The sequence below is a fragment of the Narcine bancroftii genome, chromosome 9, assembly GCF_036971445.1.
Source record: "Narcine bancroftii isolate sNarBan1 chromosome 9, sNarBan1.hap1, whole genome shotgun sequence".
NCBI lineage: Eukaryota > Metazoa > Chordata > Chondrichthyes > Torpediniformes > Narcinidae > Narcine > Narcine bancroftii.
Window position 1 is genome coordinate 96,413,948 of NC_091477.1, and position 17,692 is coordinate 96,431,639.

General features: G+C 38.5%; 1 protein-coding gene across 5 annotated transcripts in view; it reads right to left on the reverse strand.

Moving 5' to 3' along the window:
- Window positions 1-1,700: 1,700 nt before the first annotated feature.
- The window catches only part of tbl1xr1a (TBL1X/Y related 1a), a 145,456-nt gene continuing 129,464 nt past the window's right edge, over window positions 1,701-17,692 (reverse strand). For 4 of the 5 annotated variants that reach the window (XM_069896953.1, XM_069896951.1, XM_069896950.1 and 1 more), the window contains 4 exons: window positions 15,970-16,097; window positions 14,684-14,849; window positions 14,281-14,382; window positions 1,701-4,914 (listed from right to left, as the gene is read on the reverse strand). In XM_069896953.1, the coding sequence (XP_069753054.1) occupies window positions 4,888-4,914; window positions 14,281-14,382; window positions 14,684-14,849; window positions 15,970-16,097 (423 nt within the window). In that variant the 3' untranslated portion in view covers window positions 1,701-4,887. Of the gene's footprint in view, window positions 4,915-14,280; window positions 14,383-14,683; window positions 14,850-15,969; window positions 16,098-17,692 lie in introns of those variants that run through there. The other variant, XM_069896954.1, reaches the window with a different exon arrangement.

A 17,692-nucleotide genomic window follows, 5' to 3' on the forward strand; every position in this document is an offset into this window, starting at 1 on the left:
TTGCGTGTCCTCTTTGAACAATGATCCTGGTAAATCGTATTGATGGGAGTGAGGGAGACTCCAGTGACACCTCTGCTGCTTTTATCATCCTGTGAACTGACCGCTGATCCGATGCTCAACAACAACCAATACCATACTGTGATGCATTTGGCCAGGATGCTCTCAATAGAGTTCCTGTAGAAAGTTTACATAATGCTGGCCAGTATCCTCGCCCACCTCAGCCTTCTAAGGAAGTCTGGTCACTGTTGCACCTTCTGACAAGTGAGGGGATGTAGTTAAGTGGACTCTAAGGAACTTGGTGCTCTCTATTCTCTGTACTACTGAGCCATTAATATATACTGGAAGGTGGTGAAGCCAATGAACAGCACCCTGGCATTTGAGGTGCCATTCTTCAGATGAGTCAGGTCGGAGTGGAGGGAGAAGGCTATAGAATCATCAGTGGAACGCTTTCAGCTGTAAGCAAACTGAAATGGGTCCAGGGTCTCTGGGAGGTGGGCTTTGATATGTTCAAAGACGCTCAAAGCATTTCATAATGGTGGAGATCAGTTCCACTGTATGATAGTCCTTCAGGCCTGTTACTGCCATCCTCTTTGGTGTCAGAATAATGGTAGCTGCTTTGAAACCCATGGGGATGATGGACTGCTGCAATGACATGTTGAAGATTTCTGTAAGGACCTCTGTCAGTTGGTCTGCACAATCTTTTAGTACCCAACCAGGGTAGGAAGTTTGGTCCTGTTGCCTTGTGTGGGTTCATCCTGGATTGTCGATGTTCAATCTGTCCAGAAGGGAGGCATTGTTGTCTTTGACACACAAGGTTATCTTGTGATCAGATATTGTTTTGATACCTTGTCACATGTGCCTCATGTTGCCAGAGTTGTAAAGCAGGCTATGGATCCTCAGTGCGAACCGGATAACATAATCACATATGCGAACATCAGAAAATCCATCAATCACCTGAATGAAATGTCTGGCCCAATCATGGGATGGCAAGATTTCAGGAGTACATGGTCCCCACAACATTGGAAGACATATTAAATGGATCTCAAACATGGAAAATACAATTTAAGCACTTACTACAATACTAACAGCTGTTTGCAAATGTTGATAATTTCTTACCTGAAAAATTAACACATAACTGGAACAGCCATTCTGCCCTTGTAAATCTCTGATCAGATACTACCCGTGGGAATACACTTTAAATCGTTGCTTCGGCTGATTATTAGAGCACTTTACACTGGATTTTTCAGTTGCTTAGTGCAGAGGCCAGAAGAAAAAAAACATCAAGAATCAAATGAACCACGTTTTTTAATTTTTTTTTCTCCAAAATAGATTTTCTTAATTTTCACTTCAAACAGTGTGGGTTGCCTCAAGTCATATAGAATTTTTTCAAAATTGCTTATGTGGGTATAAAGATTTACTTTACACCATGCTTACACAACATGTTTTTCCATTGATTTAAGTATTTGGTTGATAGCATAAAGGTTCTCAGCAGGCTGGTCAACATATCAAAGATCTTGATACTAATAAGTTAGCACATTTAGAGCTGTAAATCAAAATTGACTTTTTTTTTATAATATTCCTTAATGGGCTAGGAATACTATTAACAATTACTGTTATTAATTTTTTTAACATACAAGACTTGACTGTAATTAAGCTAATATGAAGCTAGATATACAAAGTCCAAAACAACACCAATAATGTAATATCAAAATATATTTTATTCTGGACCTAATTTGGATCTGATGCAAATTATGGTTGTCAGATCAATACGATGCAAATGGAAGCTGAAACAGAAGATGTGCCTTATGATGCGGTCATAGTTGAGGTGTGGAAAGAAAGGGCTGGAGAGGGAAGGGGGCGGGGAGGGAAAGGAAAAATCATTAATGTAATGTGGAACCTAAATACATCATCAGGTGATATTTACATGGTCCAGGACAGTATGGTACATCAAAAAATCAGTATTTTGTTTTAAAACAGGTACAAATAAAAACAGAACAATAAAGAGTCCAAAGAGTAGAAAAAAACTTTCATGGCCTGGTTTACAGGTTCACAATTTTTAAATTCTGAATTTGTGAGAACTGTAGAAATGATGCAGACATGTAAATCCAGTGCTAGAGTTGCAGCGTTATCCCCTGAAATCGTGACCTAAATTAATCACTCTTAAGCACTGAATGCATCAAATGCTGTCTTCACCAACCTGAACACCTCACTCGCTTCAACTGTCTAGTCTCATTTGCAGTCCACCCTAAAACAACACTTGAAGGTACAAATGAGCAACAGTTTAACAGCATATATTGTTTTGACAATGGGGTGCAATTTTTAATTCATCGTAAATGTACGGTAATTTCCAATAGTACGTATCTTATGTGTAATAATTACTAGTTTTAGGTAGTTTAAACAGCACTGTATGGTAAATTGTCATTACTTTTGCACTTTGAGTTTCCTCAAAGTCTCAGATATGAATAAGAACCTTAAATCATTGAAGTCTGTACACAACAAATTGTAATAACAAATGTGTATGTTGAAAATAAAGGTGCTGCCATCCATTCAGCAGCCAACTAATTTAAATACCAGTTCAGATAAATCCCCATCTTCAGATGATTGCTGTCCTACTTTTTGATGGCCAAAACTGCCTATGTCTGACTGAGCCAAGCTTTTGTAATTTTCCAATCTAAAAATATGCAGTTAGGTTCAAATAAAACAGAAGTATCCTTACAATCCCACCTTCAGTTGAGTCATTAAATTGTAATCAGAAAGCCATTTATATATTGTTATCCCATTAAAAAATGCTTCTGGCCTGTTTACCTCAACAACTGTTGCGTCATTGATGAACGCTCTTTAAAACACTTAATTAAGCATTTAACTGCTTAATTAAAATAAGTCGGGGTTCATTCATTCAAATACACATTCTTTCAATAATAAATGCTTCACACATCATGCTTAGTTAAAGGAAATTTAGGGGTGCTGGAGCACAAAAATGAGTTAACTTGGACTTCACAATAAGCCTACAAAGGAAAACAGCTTGAGAGAAGGATAAAACTAGTCTCATTCATCACCTTAATGTGAAACAACCTAAAAAAGGCCATTAAATAATAAAGCAAAATGGGCTTCTGCTACGTGTAAAACTGCTTAATTATTTATCTATGTTTGATTAATCAACTGTAATAAATGCCCATGCGATTCCAAACTTATTGGCCATTTTTAGAATTGCAGATACTATAAAACTTCTGCATGGACAGCTGCCATTGGATTATTCCATGTTACCTATGATCAGATGTATCAACAGACATCTTCAAAGACAAACAAAATCCAACATTTCTGTAGAAATTCTTCTTAGTCATGTTTCTTCTTTCAAAACTAAAGTAACTAACCTTGCACTTTTAATGAGCGGGAAAACAGACCAAGTTTGAAGAGTGGGTAATAAAGCCTTTTGCAACAGTAATCATTATTCATTGTTCTGCTGTTGCATGGGTAGGGAAATAGAAGAATACCTTTGTTAAACTAACATTTTACAATGCATTAAATCCAAGAATTTGAAACCTCAAACGTCTTTTCTTCATGTGAAAAAGTAATTGAGCATCTTGTAGCAGAAATATTTATTTAACCACTTCATCATCTGAAGAAGGGTCCCCTGAGGTTTAAAAGCTCAGATATGCTTTATAGTATAATATACTTTTATTCTAAAAAGAAGCTATTGCAACTATATTACCTGTACTTTACTGAACAACTCAGCAAGTACAAGTACTTTAGAGGGCTGATCCGTGATAAACCCATGTGTAATACATGAGCACCAAGGAAAAAAAATAAAGCAAAGTTAACCCTTACCTTAGCATTAACATAAAAATTATGCCTGCCTGATTTCTGCCCTACGACAGTTTTTTTTTCTCCTCATTGCACTGGATAATTTTTTTTAAAAACATTGCTTACGAGATATTCAGTCTTAATACTGGAATCTTGTGAAATTTGTGCCTGTAGTTCTACCAAAGAATAAGTAGAGTGACAGCAATAATTCTCTATCCAGAAAAGTTATCTTCCAAAATTCTATAAGCTGCTCTATCAATAGTGCACAATCCAACCATATGCAAACTATGGTCTTAAAGCAACGGGATGCATCCCTGCATCGATTCTTTCTTTGTGCCCATTCGTTTAATTCTCATAAATCGGCAGAAAAACGTCCCCATTGAAAAACGACTACATTTAGCCACATCACCTGTAAACCACTGCTTGTTTATCTATGACTGATGTACAATGAATCTAATTTTAGACTGAATTTAGGAGCGGTTTTACATTTCCCCACGTTAGTTTGTGAGCACAAAAATGTACCAAAAAACATACTAAACACACTGTCATTCTGCTTATAGTATTCATAAAAAAGTTTTTTCTAATTGTGTGTTAAATGTCAGTAGGAAAAAATAAACAAGATACAGTCACTCTTACATCATGCAACTGTAAACTAAAGTGAAAAAAAAAACAATGTTTAAAACAAGGGAACAAGTATTTGCTGCTAATTTGAAGAAGCTGATATGTCTGCACACAGATCTGCTGAACTGCTAAAAAGATAACTCTTTCAACATAGACTCTGGACCAAAAAAAAAGACATTTTTGTCATTTGATATCATCTTCCCATTTTGGTACACACATGGTCTCATGTCATGTCTGTTTCAAGTCTTTAAGAAAGATCAACTTTGTGGGTGAAACTTCCAGCATCAAGCAGTCAGGGTACACTTCACATGAGGGCTCAGTTGTCCTGGGATTCGCATTCTGACTCGTTCTGGCTGCAGTGGACTGGCCATGGTTCAAGTGAGACTGTAGCAGTGCATGGGACAGGGACAGTCATTTTGGCTATGTACACATTCATTGTCGGTCCATGGCTTCCAGCTAGCAGCGCTATTTCCGCAGATCTAACACACAAACCTTTGGGAAAAAATTTTAAATGTGAAATCACTTGGCAGTATTTATTATATCATTACATCCTCTCTATGAGCCAATTGTGTCCAATGTATTTATAGAAACTCAAAACATTAAATAGTTATTCAAAAATGCAAATAATCTCTGAATATTAATACTGTATATAGGAATACAACAGAGACCAGTGTTCTAACCTGTTCCATGTAGATTTGCTGCCAGTCTCTACACTGCCAAATGACACAGTCTGAAATGTAGCAACACTCTGCAGTGTTAATTCAATTGGAAATAGACACAAAATGCAAAGCTGCCCCAAACTAGAATCTTAATCTTAAAGTATTGCTTTAAATTATTGTGAAGTTAAAGCCTTGAAAGGATTTAAACACAAGAGTAAGCTATTAAATTGAGATACTAGGCAGCAGTGTGTCATATAGGTGAGCTGAGACAGTTGTGAACAGTGCATTAAAAGCTTGATGTTGGATAGAATAAAAGTCAACACTAGTTTGAATGTGGTGAATTTTTGAAGTTGCAGGATGTGGTCATGGTTAACTTTAAAGAAAGGGAAGCTTAATTGCAGGTTGAAAGGAGCACAGGACAAGATGGAAGAGGCTGGTAATGGTGAAAGCAAGTTTTTTAAAGTTGATTTCAAATTGAACAGCAGAGACAGGCCAGGGAGAGGGATGGAGTTAATGGAAAGAGAATGGAGATTGCCACAGAATTGAAAAGGCTGGATTTAATTTTCTGTTCAGTTTGAAAAAGTTCTGTCAAATTTATGATACTGTATGAACAGTTGGATAACACAAGATAAATAGAAAAATCCCATGGAAGCAGCTGTCCCAACTCCACTGTCTTTGCCCCATATCACTCCTTGCGTTTGACTAACAAAAATCTATCACCCTCAGATTTTAAGCTGCTTTTGGATAAATTATTGATTGTAGAAAAGTTATAAGTGTTTACTCCCTTTGTAAAAATGTTTCCTAATCTCTCTCTTTGTGAGCTTATTCAAATTTTTGGGCGACATGGTTGGTGAAGCAGTTAGCGCAAGGCCTTTACAGCGCCAGTGATCGGAACCAGGGTTTGAATCCTGTGCTGTCTGTGAGAAGCTTTTACACTCTCCCTGTGTCTCCATGGGTTTTCCTCAAAGGCTCCAGTTTCCTCCCACCATTTGAAATGCACTGGGGGTGTAGGTTAATGGGGTGTAAAGTGGGTGGTATGGACTTGTGGGCTGTATGTTTAAATTTATTATTTAAAATTTAAAAAATTTAATTAAATACATTTTAGGATGTGATCAGTACCCTACACACTACAACCAATAAATAGATTCTTCTCCAACAGATGTCCCCTTAATTATTAATCTTTAATCAATTGTTCATTTTTACATGGGCCCCAAGTCTCATTGATCATTCATTTGATGATTATATGCATTGGGAGCATTGACTTACTAGGGCCCTTGAGTCTGCTTGCTTACTTATCGTAACACAGAGACCATTTGGCCTGTGCTATTGTGATCTCATCTGTCCCAAACACCCTCTTATTAGTTTCTCTCTAATTTAATGTTTCACATATCCATTAATTACATTGATTCTCTTGACACATACCTAGAGTAAACAATAATTTACAGCAGCCAATTAACACCATCAAATCATGTGAATGAAAAACACGTGGTCAAAGAGAAAAACGTTTAAACTACACATCGTCAGCACCCAAAGTTAAGATTACGCCTTGGGCCCTGAATCTGCAAGGCTAATAGCAGTGGCACCATTCAACAATGTTCTGTCATTTATACGAAAATTTTGGTTGACCTAATTGCATCCTCATCTCCACTAAGACTCCAGATTTCAACGTTGCACCATTTAAAAAATACTATTTTTAATTAAAGCATATTTTTGCACAGAGTGGAGTCTATTTCACCAGGAACCCAAATTCTAAAATCTGGTAAGTGGGAAAGTTGAGTGCTGTTCATGTCATTTAAAAAAAAGAACAGCTGACAGAGCCAGTGCCAAACAACAAAAGACCAGAGAGGGGATTTGTCCTGAGTTGCAAGAAAGAAAAAAAGGTTTTTTTTTTAAAAAGGGTGTCAACACAAAGGGTAGGGAAGTTACTGGCTGATTACTATCTTGTTGGAGCTATGTTTAAAAAAAAGCATTCAACAATGACAATTTCTTTCTGAAAAGGATTATCAAACAGAAAGGCATCACAGACCATGGAATTCAGAACAAATGCTATATAAACAACTCCAGGGTATTTCCAATGTTCTGACAACCATAAGTTTAGGAATAAAGCCTTTGCCTACCCGTCCTCTCCGTATAGCTGAGGTCTCCAAGTCCTGGCAACATCCTCATAAGTAGTCTCTGTATCCTCTTCAGTTTCACAACATAATACTCCAAATGGAGCCTAACCAAAGTCTTATAGAGCTGTAACATGACTTCTATACTCAATACTCTGACTGATGAAGACCAATGTGCCAAAAGCCTTTTTGATGACCCTATATACCTGTGACTTCACAAAGGTATTCCCAGATCCCTCTGCTTTACAATACTCACCAGATCCCTACTATTCATTATCTAGGTACTATCCATGACAGAATTCCCAAAATGCAACAACTCGCATTTCTCGGTATTAAATTCCATCAAAGTGTCCTCTACCCAACTGCCCAACCAATCAAGGTCTGCTGCAATTTCTAGCAACCCTCTTCACTATTTATAATATCGGATACTTTAATGTAATCTGCAAACTTGCCAATCATGTCACTTAGGTTTTCATCTAAGTCACTGATTTAGCTGACAAACAACTATGAGCCCAGAACCAAACCCTGTGCACCCACTGGTCACAGCCCTCCAGTCTGAAAAACAACCTTCCACCATGACTCTCTGCTTTCTTGAGTTAAGTCAATTTTCTATCTATTCTGTCATCTCTCATTGGATCCCATTCAATCTAACCTTCCAGTATCTTATCAAATGCCTTGCTGAAATCTTTATATCAAATGTCCACAGCTCTGCCCTGATCAACCTTTTTCATCACATCTTCAAAAATAATTCCTCTTTCTGGGACATGGATCTCCCACTTTAAAAAAAACTGTGCTGACTATCCCTCATCAGCCTTTGTCCATCTAAGTGCACATTAGGGCACTGGAACCAGTTCAATAGAACACAAGGCATATAGGCTAGGTAGATTGCAACTCAATGAGGCCACAAAGAATATTTTACAGATGATGCAAAGGCTGCTGAGACAGATTTAAAATAACCAGAGGGATGGGATATTGAGCTTAGATGTAGAATGAAAAACTATTTTTAAAAATACCAACTATGTTTGGAAACCAGAAGTCATAAATTAAGCTAGAGTCCAGTTGCATTTAAAACTTGTACTTAAATACAAACAGAACTACAAAATATGAATCTGAAATAAAACACTTTTAGCAATTACTCAAGCATACCTTAAAACAGAGTTTAAGTAACAACATTCCTGATTACAGGATTTTCAATTGATATGGTGAGATTTTAAAAAGTAATGGGGAGGAGTAGAGGTGGTCTTGCTGCATTGGCTAAACCAGTGGCTCTCAACTTTTTTCTTTACACTCTCATATCACTTTAAGTATTCCCTATGCCATAAGTGCTCTGTGATTAGTAAGGGATTGCTTAGGGTGGTATGTGGGCGGAATAAAAAGTTTGAAAACCACTGTTTTAATCGTACCTAATTGACTCCTTATGTGCACAGTTTCATAACTCCAAAGGAAATAGGCCAATGTCAATTTTTCTCAAGCAAAATATTTTGTTAACAATTGGGTCTAGAGCAGTGATTCTCAATCCTTTTCTTCCCACTCGCTTACCACCCTAAGCAATCCTTTACTAATCACAGAGCACTGGTGGCATAGGGATTACTTAAAGTAGTATGTCAGTGGAAAGAAAAAGGTTGAGAACCATTGGGATAAACAAAGCTCTACTGGGGGATTAAATACATAAGCATCATCAATTCAGGGTATAAGGGTTTGACAAAAAATAATCAGGAATGAATGGATTATAACATTAAATAGATCATCAACAGTTTAATGGAGATGAGAGAATATACAAATTTCTCATGCACTTAAACAACGTGCATGAAAGCAGGAGATTTCAATCATCAGTGTGAAGTCTGAGGGTTCTGAATTCCTAAATAGCACAGAGGAAAATTTTTTTTAAGCTATTTTGTACAGATCCTTGGGGGACAGTGTGTCCCAAATTTCGTATTTTTCCAGATTTCAGAAAGCCAGATTTAAACCCACCCGAAATGTGCTGCCTTATCTATCCCCACTCCCTTCCAGTCATGTTGCCATCTCCCCCGCCCTTGCCCACCTGACTCGCGCTGCCAGTCTCCCCCCGCCTCTCCCACCATACTCGCGCTGCCAGTCCCTCGCCTGCCCGACTTGCACTGCCGGTCTCTCGTCTGCCCGACTCACGCTGCCGTCTCTCTTCCTCCTCATCTGCCTGACTCGCGCTGCCGTCTCTCTCCCCACTTGCCGGATTTTGGAGCTTTCCGGATTTTAGATGTCCGGATAAAGGATTGTGTACCTGTAGCAGGCCTGGCAAGATGGGGAGTGATTTTGTATTAAGATTTCTGAATGAAGTTAGGTAGGTAGGTCAAGTGGTAGTGATCATTTGGTTAGATTTTGCAGATATAGAAAGGGACAAGGAAAATATGGAATTGAGGGGGTGTCAATGTTATTCGATTTCAAAGTAATTTAGTGAACATCGACTGGAAATGGCTATTTGAGATGATCATGTCAGAAAAGGGATTTTAACAAGTTGAGTCAAAGTGTCCAGCATAGTAAACGCCACTCCCAACCCTTACCCATTACATAAGGAGTTAATACTGTAGAAACCCTAGAAAAGTATAGAAAATGTGATGGCAAAATTAAAGATTTAAAATATTTCTAGCAATACAATCATAGAAGGTACAAAGGAAGTTTTTAAAAGAGCAAATGCATAACTCAGAAAAGAGTTAAACCTCTCAGGTACATTAAAAGTGACCAGTATATGGGAGCAGAGGATATGTTTGGATTTTGATGAGAACTTTGCAGTTTTCATGACAAATGGAGGGAGTTGGTGTTGATATTTATAATTAGGGAAAAGTGTGAAATATTGAATAAGATCAAGAAAGTAAGAGGTTTAGTTTCATTGAAAGTAGATAAACTACCAGGTCCAGATGAAATAAATCCTAGGCTGTTAGAAGAAAGGAAGTAAATTAAATACACTGACCTTTATTTTTCAAACCTCCCTGACTACCTGGCTACAGGAGCATTACCAAGTTGATGAGCTTCTAAGATGCACAATTATTTAAAAAGGGAGGTAGGGATAAATCAAATAATTAGTTTAACTCTGTAGGATGGCATACTATTGAATACCTGAGTGATAGTTCTTAGGAAGATAGTTTAAACAAGCCCTAGAACTGCATAGGAGAAGGCCACTCCGATATAAAACCTACGACCCAAGGACCTCGCTGCCACGTCCCAGCTTGCTCGGCCACGGCACACGAACCATGGGTGTAAAGGGTGGGGCCAGTACTGCGCACACTGCACTCCACCTAAAAGCTCCTTTGCGCAGGCCCGAGGACAGGTCCATGTCCTCCCCCTCCACGTCCTCCCCCTCCACGTCCTCCCCCTCAAAAGATGCTCACAAACTCAAGCTAGCATGCTGGAACATCAGAACCATGCTAGACAAGGCTGACAGCCACCGACCTGAACATCGGTCTGCCCTCATCGACCGCAGAGCCCACCTCACTGACAAAAGGCAAAGGAGGAAAAACCCAACACCCAACCCCAACCAACCAATTTTCCCCTGCAGCCGCTGCAACCGTGTCTGCCTGTCCCGCATCGGACTTGTCAGCCACAAACGAGCCTGCAGCTGACGTGGACTTTTACCCCCTCCATAAATCTTCGTCCGCGAAGACAAGCCAAAGAAAGAAAAAGAACTGAAGAAAAATGGGTGTTGTGTTTTTGTAACTGGTTTAATAGTGGAGTTCCATACAGTTCAGTACTTGTTCCCTGTTTTTTGTTGTATTCTTTAATAATTTACATAAGAAGATATGGTGAAAAAGCTGCAGATGATACTAAAATTGGCCATGTGATTGACAATAAGAAGGAAAGCTCAAGATTGTAGGAAGTATGGAACTCCACTATTAAACCAGTTATAAAAACACAACACCCATTTTTCTTCATTTCTCTGGCCTGTTTAAACTATCTTCCTAAGACTATCACTCAGGTATTCAATAGTATGCCATCCTACAAAGTAATGCTACAGTAGGGCAAAAGAATGCACAATAAACAGGAAGAGACAGGTGTGGAAGAACAAATGTCTAATGGAATGTATGCCAGCAAATTTGAAACATGGCAGACAAGTGAGCAAGTGGTTAAAAACAACACAAAGTACTTTTCTTCACTAGCCAAGGAACAAGATTTTTCTAGTTAAATTGCTATTAAGCCAGTCAATTATCACTTGTGGATCAAAAATTAATAAAGTAGATATTATGAAAGTATCCAAAGTTAAAACCATGATGGGTGGAAATTCATTTTTAGATGCCATGCCATCAACCTCAAGTCATCTTCATGCATCAATCAAGTCTGAGTCAATTCAAGGGCAATGGAGGAAGGGGCAAGTATTTATCAAAGAAGCTTTAGTGGGAAGGAGCAAATGGGGCTTAAGAATCTAAAAATCGGTAACGATTTATCTATGAGCTAGTAAAGTTGACTAGGTACAATGATACAGTGAAGCAGAAAAGAAATGTGAAATAAAAAATCCTTGGATAGCACCGAATGAGGGAGCACAGAAAAAATAAAACCAATTGATCAATCCCAAGAATGCAAAAGTATGTTCAAAACCAAAATACTAATTTACCCCCAACAGCAAAACATAATGGAAAATGAGAATTGGGGTTAAGCAAAAAGGTTACAAATAATAGTGATAAAATGAGCAAAATGGAACAAGATCATTCAAAAGCAATGAAGAAGCATACAGAGTTTATAGGTTCATTGGTGTATTTGAGTGGCACGGGCTCATGGGCCAGAAGGGCCTGTTACCATGCTGCGTGTCTAAAAGCATCCTTGATTCACCACATCAACAAACACCTAGTCAAAGGAAATTCATATGAAGTTATGCTAACATTTTCACCAGCCACTTCTTTAATGGATAATGCCAATACATTCATTCGAGTCAGTGAGGAGCCAAAGCAACAAAATTGTCCCAGTAAAATGGCCAGTTCCCAATTTTGTGGAGTAGTTTGGAAATCAATCTTTTATTTTCTTCATGCAAATTCAAGTTTTCAAAGTAATCAGTAAAAGATTGAGTAGTGATATTATATATGCATCACGTCCTTAGGTGATTTACATAGATCATTAATATCTTGTTCAGTTCCCAACTCTTTGATACCGAAGGTTAGATATTTCTAATTTCCCATGGCGAATTGAAGCTTTAGTAAGTAAGTGATTACAAATTTCAACAATTTGCTATGCATGTAATTAAAATGCCTCACAACCTGGAGCAACTGTGCTGATTAAAATGCCAGTGAAATCAATGCAACACTCTGGGTGAGATGATTGATTACTGAGTGAGCTTTGCTTCCCACTGTAGTATCAATTGAGTTAATGCAATATTTGTTCCAAAATTTATATTGCACAGACACCATAATAAATTGTTTAAATACAAATCCTTAAATTATCTCCAGCATTACAAGCCCATTTTTGTGTCATCATTTCTCTGAAGCTCTAACACAAGAATGGTGTGTCAGCAGAAGAATTTTGTGCAAGATGAAGTTCACAAATGATTATTCTTGTCTAACATTTTTTTTAAAGCACCCAATCAGAAGGAACTTTTTACATTGTCAACAAGCACAAGATGGATAAAAGTCAAGAGAACAGCTGTTAAGTGGATTTGAGTTGTAAGGATTTTGAGCCAAACCCCCATGGGCAAGATAAATTCAAAAGGAAACATGTAAATAAAACCCTTGAAAGGTTATGATACTGGAGGCATCCTTCAGTTTTGAGCTGGTCAAGTTGCATAGCTGGAGAGTGACACCACATTGTAAGGCAGGCAGTAATTAATCTGTGGGTAGATTTTACTTGCCAGAAACCAAAGCAAATATACAGTGCAACTCCAATTATCCAAGAATCAGATTCTCCAAAATCCTCATTTATCTGAAAATTTTTCAGAGCCGAACTGACCTCAGAGGTTGAAAAAAAAATTCACTCGACATGAAATTATAATGACGAATATCCTCATTTCAGGTAACTCCTTTCCCTCTCTTTTTCTACCCCTATTGACTTTTCTCTCCAACTCTCCCAGAATCCCTTGTCCCTGCATCATCAAGGAGAGCGGCCTCCTGGCAGCAGCAGGGACCTTGGGCTCCTGGCAGCAGCAGGGACTCGGTGGGGAGATGTTGGTGATTGGCGGTGGACAGCATTTTTTGTTACTGAGAATTAAACATTTTTCTAATGCTTTAACAGCCTTCCATGTTGTTTGTTGTTGTTTAAACATTGATATAAGTGATTTGCTATTGTTACTGGGCTGTTTTTTAAAAATGACCAGTTCTCTGAAAAAAAAACATTTATCTAACATAGGTCTGGTGTCAAATATTTTGTGAGGGACAAATCAACAAATGTAACAATAATTGAACGATCAATGATGTGCAATTTGAAAGCTCAGCTGTGAGTTAGGAATCTGATGCAGAACAAAGTGATAGGGAATGAGGATATTGAGGTGTCAATGCTTCATCACATTGATCCTACAAATCATGAGAAGGGTTTTTCAAAGGGTTACCATTTAACTTCATCAAATATATAGCTTTCGATTAGGCACCTGCAAGATTTTCTACCATTTGATATTGGCAAATTCAACTTCCTGTACCAATCAGTTCTTACATAGTTCCTTGATAATCGTTCCATACCAGGATTTAGTTTAAGATTCCCTAATAAATTTAAATGCTCACAATGAAAACAATGAACTCAATAGGAGGAAACTCTGTATTGCACAGAAACCTTCTCTAGTATTAAACAGAGAAAACTCAGAGTTAAAGCCCGTCCTTCTTGGTGGATAATAATCAATTTGGAAAGCCATATTAAAACTGCAGACACAAAAGTAACATTTTTACATAGCCTGGAGGGCTCATTACTGCATGTCAGGTTTATATTACCAGTTTGTATCATAGAATCAACATAGAAATGTGCATTTCGAAGAAGTTGACACAAGAATTAAAGAGATTTTGAAAGCTGATTAATTATTAAACTGATTTTAAAATTACACATTTTACTTTTATAAAATGTCCCTCTTTTGGGCCACTTTTAAAAGTTTATTTTAAAATTTAGTTCTACATGGATTCTGCTAACAGTTTCAAGTCACTTGTGGTACTTACTGAACCATCCGATGCACTAGCACCCACTTTATCACCAGCTGCATTCCAACACACTTCAAAGATTCCTCCTGTTCCCCTGTAGCTATGGACAAGCGAGCCTGTCTGTAAATAAACACAAATATCTCCAATTATCAAAGGTGAGACAGCATCAAAAATGCAATTTTTCCAAATAGTGCCCTGTGTACACAGAAAAATTACACTGCAGTGGAACGGAAGAGGAAGATGAAAACATCATTGATGGAAACAACTAACTCCAAGGTAAACAGTGCAGTCATAGTTTAATCAGAGGTTATTGATTTTCTTTGTTATAAAACCTACTTTGTTGTTTCTATTCTGTAAACAAAAGGATACGATCTTATTAAAGATGGAATTTCACTGGTCTTCAGCAAATAACAGTGCATACCTGTGTATTCCAGATGTGAACACACTTGTCAAAGGAGCCACTAGCCAGGTATCTTCCATCTGGGCTGAAAGCTACACTGTATACAGGTTCCTGGTGTTTGGTCAAAGTGTGGATACAGATGCCTCGGTCCACGTCCCATAATCGTACAGTAGAATCAAATGATGCACTGTGGACAGATAATGTAATTTTAAGCTCACACAGACCACATCAACTGGACCTTTGATTTTTATCATTTTCATGAGAATAATTTCATTATAAAGTTGTCCTATTCAGATAAAGAAAATATTTTAAAAGCAAACGTCGGATTTTAAAATCTTCACTTCTATTAAAACCCTCCACCTCTATTAACTCTAGCCCAGGATCAGAACTTCTCCATTTCTGCCTTCATTGTCATTCCAGCATTCTACTACCAGTGTCTGATGCTATAGGACCCCGTCCAATGTTTCTCGACTATCTTTCCTCCTTCAAATGCTCCTCAAATTATCACTCTTTGAACAAGGTTTTATTCATCTGTCCCAATTATTCCCTGCATGTTTGTCTCAATCTTCGTTTGTCAATGCACCAACTTTACAAGAATTTTCAACATTAAAGATTCTAAATCGTCTGTTTCCGATTTATCTGAAAACCACGTAACCGAAATTGTCAGTTATCTGAAAAAAGCTTCAACAGCAACATTACGCCACAAGTTTGGGGGGAAAAAAAAACAATCACCCAACATGCTCAACTTATGGGGAGATTGTCCTCTTTTCAGGAAACTCCCTCCCCTCTCTCTCTTTTAATTTCTTCTTTACCCTCCACTGTACTTGGTTTTCTGCTGTCCCCAGAGTCGGCATCAGAACAAATCTAATCGGGGTGCATTGGGGTAACTGCACAGGATGAGGGAACTGTTTTTTTGATGGCGTTGGACGGGGGGGGGGGAGGTGGCGGCGGAAGCATTGGATCGCAGGTGGGAATGATGGCGGCAGCAGGAGTGGTCACATGGGTGCAGAGGTGTCTGGGATTGGAGCAGGGACCTCAGGTTCCTGGGCAGGATTGGCACAGCAGTGGGGAGGTGACAGGGATCAGTGACAGCCAATACAAGTATTCTAGTGACGCTACTGAGCTGCTTAAAGCCATTTCTTGGATATCCGAAAAATACAGTTAACCAATGCACTTCTGGTCCCAAGCATTTTGGATAACCCGAAACATATTGTATTGATAAAAGTTATATTTTCTCCACGCAGCCTTTGAGGTCCATTGTTTTTTAACTTTGGATTTCTATAATTATAGGATTTTTTTTTCCATACCTTGCTAACATAAGGTTGGCATTTGGATTGTTAGTACCAGGTCCTGTTGGACTCCATTTGATAGTGTAGATTTCCTTGTTGTGCGCTTGTAAATCGTGGACACATGTATCCTGTTTCATGCTCCAAATCTAGATTATAAAAATATTTAATGAAAGCATAAAATATTCCATGGCAAATATTTTCATGAACTACACCGATATTCTCAATACTACAGTGAGATCATTTATTGTTTTTAAAATAGAGGAAAATCCACCAAAATAATTTGGACAAGTTGTGAATTGTATGTTAGATTCAAAGATGGTGCCAAGTTGAAAATATCTTTTTACACAAAGACAAAATGCAATGTGCATCAAATTTATCTGCCTATTTTTCTGCTTTGTATAACATTGCCATACCCTGGTCAACAAAGTGGTAAAGCAATTACCCATTATTCTAATTGCTGACATCAATTCAAAAAACTATCTTAAATATATTTTATGATCATTCTTACCAGCAATTACTTGGCATTGGAAATTATAGTTTGAGAGACATCCTTCAAGTTAGGGCATTTCAAAAATCTTTCATGGATACATTTGATTGATATCTCAAAGGAAGCCAATAAAGATCATTGATTGCAATGAAACCATGCTCCCTTTTGTTGAAACAAAAATTGCTTTAGCCAAAGATGCAGTCTGATAAAGGACCATGACCTAAAATCAGTGGGCATGTTCACTCTTCAACTCCAGCTACAGAAGCTGTTGAAAATCTGTGCTTTATGTCCTCAGAAAAGTGCTCAGGTACAGCACACAGTGGAGAACATTTATTCTTGGACATGGCATTATTTAACTTTGGTACAAAGACACTGCAAAAAAGTGGCTTTTGTCTGCACATCTCCTCGTTGTACACAAGTAGATGCAAGGGCAAAGTTCAGTAAAATCAATGTGTAATAAGATTGTTCCTGACCACACTTCATCTGAGGAACTCCAACTCATGCAGCTCACTCAGTGTGACCTTTGCAGAGCCATCAATTGTAAGATGTTCTAGCTGTCGATATGGTAGCTAACCCCACACCCATACAAATACAAGCCAAGTTGTGAATCAGCAGTCAGCATCCAGAGTACTGAAGAGCAAACTCTCTTCTTCTTTGGCTTGGCTTCGCGGATGAAAATTTATGGAGGGGTAATGTCCACGTCAGCTGCAGGCTCGTTTGTGGCTGACAAGTCCGATGCGGGACAGGCAGACACGGTTGCAGCGGTTGCAGGGGAAAATTGGTTGGTTGGGGTTGGGTGTTGGGTTTTTCCTCCTTTGCCTTTTGTCAGTGAGGTGGGCTCTGCGGTCTTCTTCAAAGGAGGTTGCTGCCCGCCGAACTGTGAGGCGCCAAGATGCACGGTTTGAGGCGATATCAGCCCACTGGCGGTGGTCAATGTGGCAGGCACCAAGAGATTTCTTTAGGCAGTCCTTGTACCTTTTCTTTGGTGCACCTCTGTCATGGTGGCCAGTGGAGAGCTCGCCATATAACACGATCTTGGGAAGGCGATGGTCCTCCATTCTGGAGACGTGACCCACCCAGAGCAGCTGGATCTTCAGCAGCGTGGACTCGATGCTGCCGACCTCTGCCATCTCGAGGACTTCGACGTATGAATGAATGAATGTTGAAGATAGAGCAAACTCTACTACACAGCAAATCCTGCTATGATTCACTTGTACTTCTATGACCAACCAAACAAGTAGGTTCATTAGGAGG